Source organism: Oncorhynchus masou, chromosome 30, assembly GCF_036934945.1.
Source record: "Oncorhynchus masou masou isolate Uvic2021 chromosome 30, UVic_Omas_1.1, whole genome shotgun sequence".
NCBI lineage: Eukaryota > Metazoa > Chordata > Actinopteri > Salmoniformes > Salmonidae > Oncorhynchus > Oncorhynchus masou.
Genome location: NC_088241.1, coordinates 51,190,485 through 51,202,070, shown reverse-complemented (window position 1 = coordinate 51,202,070; position 11,586 = coordinate 51,190,485). Strand labels below are relative to the sequence as shown.

The following is an 11,586-nucleotide window of genomic DNA, read 5'->3' as shown; positions in this document are numbered from 1 at the left end:
TTCAAATCCCCGAGCTGACAAGGTACAAATCTGTCATTCTGCCCCTGAACAGGCAGTTAACCCACTGTTCCTAGGCTGTCATTGAAAATAAGAATTTGTTCTTAACTGACCTAGTTAAATAAAGCAAAAATAAAAAATTGTACAGGCCATGGAACCACAAGGTCACTTGTGTAGGCAATTAGTGCCACCTCTCTCCAGTCACATACAGTATATTCTGCAGTGACATTTTGTCACTTTAATGATGGATGGTCATTCAAGCATTTTTATGGCCATTTAAGATTTTGCCCCCAGGATGGACAGAGACCCCCGACCAAGCCGTTGTCCATCTGTCACTGTTTCCGGTGGTGAGTAGGGTGAGCCTGAGTAGGCTAATGCACAGCACGCATCGAGGGAAGCCCTGCTGGTTTAAACCTGCACGCAGGGAGTGAGGGAAGAAGGGAGGGGGGATAACGAGTGTAATTTCAGTCTAAGAAGATTAGTCAACGTCATTAGCCCGTTGGAGGCATTTCGGCTGCCCTGGTGGGCTCCGCACCACTGGTAAAGAGCAGGGAGACAGGTAGATACACAGGTGGCTCGAGGAGGCATGAAAGGCGCTCCTCACCTCAGGATGATTTATTTTACTGTGAGTCTCATGTGGGTGGCGAGGATACTGGCATTACACAGGCAGCAGGTATACCAGATTTGACGGTTAACGTTTTTAAGGGGGGGGGGGGTGAGATCAGAGAGGCGCCATGAAGACGCGGCCCACGGGTATCGGTGCCTCGAACGCCAACTGGATGAGCTCACTCTCCCCCGAGCTCACAGCTATGCCCCTGAAGCACCTTGCAGTGCCCGGTAAGCGCGCGCGTGTGTGTGTGTTATGTAAACAATTAACCATATCTGTTATTTACAGAGCCTTCAGAAAGCATTCACCCCTTGACTTTTTCCACATTTTGTTGTGTTACATAGTGGAATTAAAATGGATGTAATTGTCATTTTTTGTCGATGATCTACACAAAATACTGGAAGAAAATTCTAACATTTGTAAAAAAACAAACAAACTAAAATATCTTGATTGGGTTTATTCAACCCCCTGAGTCAATACATGTTAGAATCACCTTTGGCAGCTGTGAGTCTTTCTGGGTAAATCTGGGTAAATCTCTAAGAGCTTTGCACACCTGGATTGTACACCTGGATTGTACAGTATTTTATTTTTATTTTTTTTAATTCTTCAAGCTCTGTCAAGTTGGTTGTTAATCAGTGCTAGATAGTCTTGCCATAGGTTTTCTAAACTGTGACTAGGCAATTCAGGAACATTCAATGTCGTCTTGGTAAGCAACTCCAGTGTAACATAACCTTATGTTTTAGGTTATTGTCCTGCTGAAAGGTGAATTTGTCTCCCAGTGTCTGTTGGAAAGTAGCCTGAACCAGGTTTTTCTCTAGGATTTTGGCTGGTCTTTGTGGTATAATCTGTGTTTTAAATTCACTACTTGACTGAGGGACCTTGAAAATCATGTTAAACACTATTATTGCACACAGAGTGAGTGAGTTCATGCAATTTTATTATGCGACTTGTTCAGCACCTGTTTACTCCTGAACCTATTTAGGCTTGCTAATAACAAAGGTGTTGAATACTTATTGACTCAAAACATTAAAGTTTTTCATTTTTTATTAATTTGTAAACATTTCAAAAACATAATTCCACTTTGGGGTATTGTGCGTAGGCCAGAGACACACACATCTCAATTTTATCAATTTATTTCAGGATGTAACACATAAAAATGTAGAAAAAGTCATGGGGTGTGAATAATTTCTGACGGCACTTTACGTGTGTGTGTGTTGTAGGGGTGTCATATGTCGGTCGACATGAGGCGTATAATGATGACTGTTGGCTCTGACTTGGTTTATGACCTCCCACTGGTAAAGTCTATCTGGGGTTATATGGTTTTAACAGCAAAGCCACACTTTAGCTAAATTAAGTTTAGCACCTTCTCTGTCTGAAAACAGCATAGGCTACTGTTGGGCTAGAGAGAAAAACAGTGATGCAGCACCTGTGGGTCTGGGGAACTGGGGTGCGGCTGATTTTCTGTGTGACGTGTATGTGAGACGGATGTGGCATGCATGTGTTTGTTTTGTTTACAATGTAGTGAGCCTAGCCTAATGGATTCAGAGAGGGTTCTTGGTGTTAATCTGTACTACCTGCATGAGACCTGAGTTTGTGTGTTTGATGGAGACAGAAACAGAAACAGAGAGAGGGAGGGAGAATGCACAAAAGTAGATGGTTAGCCCACTCATAATATCGGCAGAAGGACCTTCACTTCCTTTTCCAGACTGAAAAGGCATATCTTTCTCTATCTCACTTGAATCTGTCTCTTCCCCTCTTCCTCTCTCCCCTCCTTCTCCCAATCTCCCCTCATCCCTCTCTCTCAGGGTCCCATGACTCGTTTAGTTTCTGGGTAGATGTGAAGGCCCCGGTGGGCCCTGACCAGAAGGCCATAGTCAAATACCTGGCCACAGCCTTCCGTTTCGTATCCAAGAAAGTCATGAAGAAGTGGTCCATGACACAGGTGAGGGTTCAACTGGTTCAGATGATTAACCAATACTCTATTGAAAAGATGGGATCCTCAGTCTTTGTCAGCATATGACTTTTATCACCAGAACCTGACGTTTAAGGAGCAGCTGGATGCAGGGATTCGTTACTTTGACCTGCGTGTGTCATCCAAACCTGGAGAGTCTGGTACTGAGATCTACTTCATCCATGGCCTGTTTGGACACAAGGTGGATGTACTGACCCCATAGCCAGACACCTAGAAGATCAATAAACATGTTATTATACAAAAACCTCCTCCTACTATTGACTTCTCTCACTCTCTCTCAGGTGCGTGACGGTCTGTCGGACATTAACGCTTTTCTGGACGCCCATGGTAAGGAGATGGTGTTCCTGGACTTTAACCATCACTACGCCATGGGGATGGAGCATCACACCTACCTCATCAACATGCTCCAGGAAGTGTTCGGACCTAAACTCTGCAAGATCGGCGTTGTTGAGGAGATCACTCTGGACTATCTCTGGGAGAACAAGTACCAGGTGAGACAGACAGGGTGAGGTCAGAAAGTGTGAACACTCCTCCACGTCCTCCACTTACAGATATAGTTGAACCTCTGATAGTAAGACCCAGTCATCTATATGTTGAGTGTGTGTGACACCTTAGAGTAATAGTGGAGTCAGGATTTCAGTAGAAGCTAAAGTGGATTGCTTACTAAATGCTGCTGCAGCTATTTCAACCTGTCAATCAGGGATCTCATCTCACAGACATTGATTCTCTCTTTGTCTCTCTCGCTCTCTTTCTCACACACACACACAGCTATTTCGGTCTGTAAGCGGCCAGTAAGTCTTAATGGATGACAGAAGATTAAGTCAGGAGGCAGTTGGTGTGTGTGTTTGCACTTGTGTTTGAGAGTGCTTGGGAAAGAATAGTGTTGGTATTTGTATCGTGTGTGTGTGTGTATGTGTGTGTGTGTGTGTGGGGGGGGGGTAGGAGCAGTGGTGGCTATTCAGCATGATAAATGTGACTTGTTTCAGGAAACTAGGTGTATGTCACACGTCACTACTTCACAGGAGAGGCATTTGAATGTAATTAAGTTTTATTCAAATGTGTGTTTTGGCAGAAATGAACATGTGAACTTTCATGTGCTTTAATAACAAAATTGTATGCCATCTGTAAATTACAATACAATTGTCAAATAATGAGCCTAGTTGGTTTAGCCACAGAAAAAGACAGGAACCTTCCCGCTAGCCATGATTGGCTGAGATCATGGATGGGGTGGACATGCCGAGAGAGGAGTTCGGATTAGTCTGCCATGTAGCACGCTTTTGTCTACAACAATAGCTGCAGTATGTGTAGGTAATCTTTTCTAACGTGGCGTTTTTGAAAGATATCACGAAGAACTGCAAAAATGTTGCTAAGGCTCTCCACTTTCTGGAGGATCGAGCTTTGAAGTTAGTAGGGAAGCCGAGTGTGATAGCTAAGGAGACTGAGAAAATTCAGGCGTGTTTGCAAGTGAGAATTGAGTTGAGAACAAATAAGGCTAATATACAAAACTGTCTCCGGATTCCATCTTCAAACTATGTGCAACCATGGCATTTGTGACAGAGGGAGAAGCATTCTTCCTTATATATGGGTAAGAGAGTGTAGCTAGCTACATTTGCAGATATTATACATTTCATATTTTGTCAGAAAGTTGTTTTTATTGCAAGTTAAAGTGTACTTTTAGCTAGCTAGCTAACATTGAGCCTATACTGAACAAAATATAAATGCAACAATTTCAAAGATTTTGCGGAGTTAGTTCATATAAGGAAATCTGTCAATTGAAATAAATAAAACCCTAGATATACAAAAACCCCTAGACAATACAAAAACTAACATACCCACCCTAGTCACGCCCTGACCTAACCAAAATAATAAAGAAAACAAAAATAACTAAGGTCAGGGCGTGACACCAGCCAATCAGAATTAGTTTTCCCCACAAAAGGGAAAACAGCAATACTCCTCAGCACCCCGCTTACCCCCTCTGACAAACCCGCAGGTGAAGAAACCAGATGTGGAGGTCCTGAGCTGACGCAGTCTGCGGTTGGACGTACTGCCAAATTCTCTAAAACGACGTTGGAGGCGGCTTATGGTTGAGAAATTAACATAAAATTATCTGGCACCAGCTCTGGTGGACATTCCTGCAGTCAGCATGCCAATTGCACGCTCCCTCAAAACTTGAGACATCTGTGGCATTGTGTTGCGTGACAAAACAACACATTTTAGAGTGGCCTTTTACTGTCCCCATCACAAGGTGCACCTGTATAATAATCATGCTGTTTAATAAGCTTCTTGATATGCCACACCTATCAGGTGGATGGATTATCTTGACAAACGAGAAAATGTTCACTAACGGTGATGTAAACAAATTTGTGCACAAAAATTGAAAGAAATACGCTTTTCATGAGAATGGAACATTTCTGAGATCTTATAATGCAGCTCTTTACATTTTGTGTTTATATTTCTGTTCAGTGTAGTTGGTTAGCTTTAGCTACCTGTAGATTCATGCAGTGTAGTTACGTTATGAGTTGGGATTATGGTTAGTTGTTTAGCTAGCTAGCTACATGTCTAAACAAAGGACTCCACTATGCAGGTAACCATTTCACTGTACTGTTTACATCTTCTGTATCCTGTACATGTGACAAATAAACATAGACTTTGTTTGATATAGTGTGTGTTTACCAGAGATGATAATGTGAAGAACAACATGACCTGCACCAAGGTCAAATTAGGATATAAAGTTAGGCCAATGAGACAGTGTCCAAGTTCAAAAATTCTCTGGTAGAATGCCTGCTTTTATTTCATCACGCTCACAACCAACCGTAAGCTATTTTCTGTAATCAGCTTTCCATTAACTTGTAAATAATGATATTGTTGTAAGTTTATTTTCCTGTAATAATGAATACAAATGAGCTAAAGTTAAGGAGTTGTCAGCTATATGATATGGTCATTATTTGAACTGGCTGGCCAGCTAACTTAACGTTATCTAGCTAGCTAGCAAACTAGAAACTAACCAAAACATTGTTTAGAAAGTTGCTTTTAGTTGCCTGGTTCGCTAGATTGACATATTTGTAAATTATTGCTGTTAAATTATTGCTGTTAAAATACACCAGTTATGCTATTTTGGACCACCAGGCTGCTGTCGTTTTTGGGTTTATAATTGTTCATAACGACAACAACAAGTTTGATGTTGGATGACAATAGCATGTTCATGATGTCACTGCGACAACTGTATACAGACATGTCGATAGACGTAATATAAACCAGACTTTAGTCTTGGGTTGTTTAAAACACTACTGCACTCACTGTTTAGCACATGGCCGCACATGTGAATCCTTAAAGAGATGGGTGGGGCTAAGCTTAAGGGGGTGTGAACAATGCTGAATGGATGTAGACAAAGAAGAGCTCTTCAGTAGGTGTACCAAAACATTCAAGGGACATTTTCTCAAAATAATTACTATCCCATTGTTCCTCAACTGTAGTGTATGATATGCAATGATAGTGTATGATAACATGATATCCAATGTTAAAAACACAAAGTTTGCTACATAAGACCGAATTGAGCCAATCGGTCAAAAATGTCCATTGGGGTGGGGCCAGGGTAGATGTCTGTTGGGGGGGTGGGGAGGATATCACATCATTTTATGAATCCGGTGACTGGGTCTGCTTAGTCATTGATGTTATCGCCAGAAATAACCCAGAACATATTCCAGTCCACGTGATCAAAACAGTTGGAACCTGGATTCTGATGGGTCAGACCAGCATGTACAGACCTGACCACTGGAACTTTCCTTGAGTCTTTGTTTATAGGCGGGAAGGAGCAAAATGGAGTCATGGTCAGATTTGCCGAAAGGAGGACGGGAGATGGCCTTATACCCGTGTCGAAAAGGTGTGCAGCAGTGGTCCAGCGTTGAATCTCCATGAGTTGGAAAGTCAATGTGTTTATATTAATTTGGGAGCACGGTTCTCAAATTACTTTTGCTAAAGTCCCCTGCAACAATGAACGCTGCAGATACGCGGTCTCCAGCTTGTCCAGGGTCCAATAAAGATCTTTGAGTGCATTTTTGGCGTCGGCTTGGGGCGGGATGTACACAGCCGTGTGTCGGCTTGGGGCGGGATGTACACAGCCGTGTGTCGGCTTGGGGCGGGATGTACACAGCCTTGTGTCGGTTTGGGGCGGGATGTACACAGCCGTGTGTCGGCTTGGGGCGGGATGTACACAGCCGTGTGTCGGCTTGGGGAAGGATGTACACAGCCGTGTGTCGGCTTGGGGCGGGATGTACACAGCCGTGTGTCGGCTTGGGGCGGGATGTACACAGCCGTGTGTCGGCTTGGGGCGGGATGTACACAGCCGTGTGTCGGCTTGGGGAAGGATGTACACAGCCGTGTGTCGGCTTGAGGCGGGATGTACACAGCCGTGTGTCGGCTTGGGGCGGGATGTACACAGCCGTGTGTCGGCTTGGGGAAGGATGTACACAGCCGTGTGTCGGTTTGGGGCGGGATGTACACAGCCGTGTGTCGGCTTGGGGAAGGATGTACACAGCCATGTGTGTCGGCTTGGGGAGGGATGTACACAGGCGTGTGTCGGCTTGAGGCGGGATGTACACAGCCGTGTGTCGGCTTGGGGAAGGATGTACACAGCCGTGTGTCGGCTTGGGGCGGGATGTACACAGCCGTGTGTCGGCTTGGGGCGGGATGTACACAGCCGTGTGTCGGCTTGGGGAAGGATGTACACAGCCTTGTGTCGGCTTGGGGAAGGATGTACACAGCCATGTGTCGGCTTGGGGCGGGATGTACACAGCCGTGTGTCGGCTTGGGGCGGGATGTACACAGCCGTGTGTCGGCTTGGGGAAGGATGTAAACAGCCGTGTGTCGGGATGTACACAGCCGTGTGGGGAAGGGATGTACACAGCCGTGTGTCGGCTTGGGGAAGGATGTAAACAGCCGTGTGTCAGCTTGGGGAAGGATGTACACAGCCGTGTGTCGGCTTGGGGAAGGATGTACACAGCCGTGTGTCGGCTTTGGTGTGGGATGTACACAGCCGTGTGTCGGCTTGGGGAAGGATGTAAACAGCCGTGTGTCGGCTTGGGGAAGGATGTACACAGCCGTGTGTCGGCTTGGGGAAGGATGTACACAGCCGTGTGTCGGCTTTGGTGTGGGATGTACACAGCCGTGTGTCGGCTTGGGGAGGGATGTACACAGCCGTGTGTCGGCTTTGGTGTGGGATGTACACAGCCTTGTGGGGAAGGATGTACGGCCGTGTGGGGGGAAGGATGTACACAGCCATGTGTCGGCTTGGGAGGGATGTACACAGCCGTGTGTCGGCTTGGGGAAGGATGTACACAGCCGTGTGTCGGCTTGGGGAAGGATGTACACAGCCGTGTGTCGGCTTGGGGAAGGATGTACACAGCCGTGTGTCGGCTTGGGGAAGGATGTAAACAGCCGTGTGTCGGCTTGGGGAAGGATGTACACAGCCGTGTGGCTCGGCTTGGGGAAGGATGTACACAGCCGTGTGTCGGCTTGGGGAAGGATGTACACAGCCGTGTGTCGGCTTGGGGAAGGATGTAAACAGCCGTGTGTCGGCTTGGGGAAGGATGTACACAGCCGTGTGTCGGCTTGGGGAAGGATGTAAACAGCCGTGTGTCGGCTTGGGGAAGGATGTACACAGCCGTGTGTCGGCTTGGGGAAGGATGTAAACAGCCGTGTGTCGGCTTGGGGAAGGATGTACACAGCCGTGTGTTGGCTTGGGGAAGGATGTACACAGCCATGGTGATAATCCCTAAGAACTCTCTCGGAAGGTAAAAAGGGCAACATTTGATGACCAAGTATTCCAAGTTGGGTGAGCAAAAGCTTGTAAATTCCTGTACGTTTCCCCATCGCACCACTTGTTATTGGTCATAAACCAGAACTCTCTGCCTTTGTTCTTGTGTGTGTGTGTTTTATCATAAACATCTCATTTAGAGATGTTGTCAGGTGAGTTTCTATGTTCTTTTGACCCTAATCTCGATTCTAGAGCCAGATTACCTGGCAGGTGACAGGTGTGTAGTAATCAGACAGGCGACGAGACCGGTACAATAGTTGAGTCATGTTCTGAGAGTGAGTCTGAGTCTTGTGTGTCCCAGGTCATAGTATTCTACCACCACCCGTCAGCTGAGAGCTGTCCATTGATATGGCCGGGCAACAAGTGTCCAGCTCCTTGGGCTAACACTACAGACACCACCAAACTCTTTCAGGTCAGTGCGTGTGTGTGTGTGTGTGTGTGTGTGTGTGTGTGTGTGTGTGCGTGTGTGTGTGTGTGTGTGTGTGTGTGTGTGTGTGTGTGTGTGTGTGTGTGTGTGTATTTTGTAGTGGATGAGATAAGGGGATACATCTCATATAAAAATTCTATATAAATCCAACTGATGTTGATAATGATTACGATTATGATTCTAGTTCCTGGAGACAACACTAGGTGAGAGGGCTAAGATGGGGTCCTTCCACGTGACTCAGGCCATCCTCACCCCCAGAGTCAAGACCATTGTCAAGGGCCTGGTCAAGGGGCTACGCAACTACCTAGTTGAGAGGTGTGTGTTATTAGTGTTTATGTGTGTACTGAGCGTATAGTATGTATTCTGATAGCAGCCAGCAGAGGGCGGTATACACAGTCAGTTTTGTCAGTTTATCAGTCAGTCAGACTCCCAGTAGGGTGAAGAGTCTAAACACGGACTAATCTAAGGTCAGTTTGGCATCTCCCCCTAATGCCTAAAGGTAGGACTTGGGGAAGGTAAACTGTAAGGGTAATTGTTAGTTAGACTCTCCAGGTAGTTGCCCTTAGGTACAGATCTAGGATCGGGTTGCTCTCCATAAATCCTCACATTAACCATTAAGAGATGACAACAGAAATCTGACCATAGATGAGTGTCTAGAAGCGACTCTGAAGCGGATATTTAGTGGAGACAGCAGGCTGGGAGGAAATGGCCTAATTTTGCATATCCACAGAAACAAGATGGCTTATTATCACAGGATAAACATTCCCACTTCCTGGTTTTGTCCTGACGGCTGCAGGGGCTTAGTGGAAGGTTAAGGGCTCTATCACTGATACGACCCTGGCCGTTGTGTGTGTGTGTGTGTGTGTGTGTGTGTGTGTGTTTGCTGAAATGCACCCATAACTAAAACAGCGAGAGCTCCAAACTTAAACAATGCTTTGGATACAATAACTATAGTCTGACTCAGACACAACAGCTCTTACACTCCTTCTTTTCTCTCTTCCACTCCCCCTTCCTCCCCTTATCATCTCCCCCCTCTTCCCGTCCTTCTCCCCTTCTCAGGAACCTTCCCATCATATTAACGTGGGTCGAGACCCAGAAACCCGGTGTTGACGGGATTAACATCATCACCTCTGACTTTGTGGACCTGACTGACTTCGCCAACACAGTCATCAACCTCAACAACCTCCTGCTCAACTAACAGGACGGCAAGAAAACCTGACTAACGCCACCATAGAGTCAGAATGAGTAGACTGAATATGAGTCGAAAAGAAACCCACTTGGATCTTTTCACGGTTCCGTTCTACCCATCAAGGCAGCTGCATCACTGATCACATGACCAGACACCAGGGACACGTGATAATGGGACACTCAGACATACATCACGTGACTATCTCATGCACTTAAAGCTCACATGACCAGTATTGACTGATCATGGTCAAGAAAATAACCACAGAGATTCACATATTGCGCTTATAAGTATAGCAATGTACAAGGACTGAGACTGCTTAAGCACACACACACACACACACACAGATTTAACACTATTTCAATGGTAGCAGTTTACAGCTGTGTGTTGACATGCAGTTATTATGATAACACATTCAAGATAGATCATAGCAATGTTATCGTGATTTATAACTAGCAATGAAAGTCTGGCTACAGCCACTCACACAGCTGTCTGGATGTGCGTGTGCGTGTGCGTGTGTGTGCGGCTTGTGGCAGTCCACTGATTATCACACTGACACAGAGAAAAACTCCCAGACTAACTGTACATTTCTGTGGTCCTCCTGGAGGGGAATGATGGGAGGGAGAGAGGAGGAGAAGAGAGGTGGAGACCCAGACAAGGGCAGACAGAATGGGGAAGAGCGATAGAGAGGCACTAAAAGAAAGAATAAGAATCAAGGAGGAAAGAAAGTGTGTGTATGAGAGAAAAAGAGAGAGAGAGAAATAGAGAGAGAGATTGTATCAGCACAGCTGCTGTCTGCAGGCAGTGAGGATCTCATTTTATTCTCCCTTATTGGGAAAGATGTTTTCATTTTAGCTCCCTCCCTTTTTCAAATCAAATCAAATTGTATTAGTCACATGCGCCGAATACAACAATACACCTTACAGTGAAATGCTTACTTACAAGCCTCTAACCAGCAGTGCAGTTAAAAAATACAGATAAGAATAAGAGATAAAAGTAACAAGTAATTGAAGAGCAGCAGTAAAAACATAACAATGTATACAGGGGGGTGCCGGTACAGAGTCAATGTGTGGGGGCACAGGTTAGTTGAGGTAGTATGTACAGATAGGTAGAGTTAATTAAAGTGACTATGCATAGATGACAACAGAAAGTGGCAGTGGTGTGGAGGGGGAGGGGGGGGACAATGCAAATAGTCTGGGTAGCCATTTAACTAGATGTTCCTTCCCTTTTTCTCAACTGGTGTGTGTGTGTCTCTCTCAGGCCAAACCGCATTGTTGACGCTCTTGCTCTCAGTATCACACATACACACACACACACACACACACACACACACACACACACACACACACACACACACACACACACGCACACACACACACTAATTGTAGAGTCATTACACATACCACAGAGGCTTGTGGGAGTGGAACGTCTCAAATGGACGAAGAAAGACAGACGCGTTCCTCTGTTATTTGTTTGTTCTGGTTTCTTTCTCTCTCTCTCTCTCTCTTCCTCTCTCTCTCTCTCTCTGGTCCCGATGATCCCAGTCAGTTCCTCAGGTCTCCAGGGAGAGTCAGGGTTTCTCGAC

The 11,586-nt window shown here is 45.7% G+C and overlaps 1 protein-coding gene across 1 annotated transcript; it reads left to right on the top strand.

Moving 5' to 3' along the window:
• The first annotated feature begins 731 nt into the window (after positions 1–731).
• On the top strand, positions 732–10,013 carry plcxd2 (phosphatidylinositol-specific phospholipase C, X domain containing 2). The gene is made up of 7 exons (XM_064949898.1): positions 732–834; positions 2,410–2,546; positions 2,638–2,757; positions 2,858–3,067; positions 8,690–8,800; positions 9,000–9,130; positions 9,875–10,013. The coding sequence occupies exons 1-7, from the start codon at positions 732–734 to the stop codon at positions 10,011–10,013; spliced, it is 951 nt and encodes a 316-aa protein (XP_064805970.1).
• Positions 10,014–11,586: the final 1,573 nt, after the last annotated feature.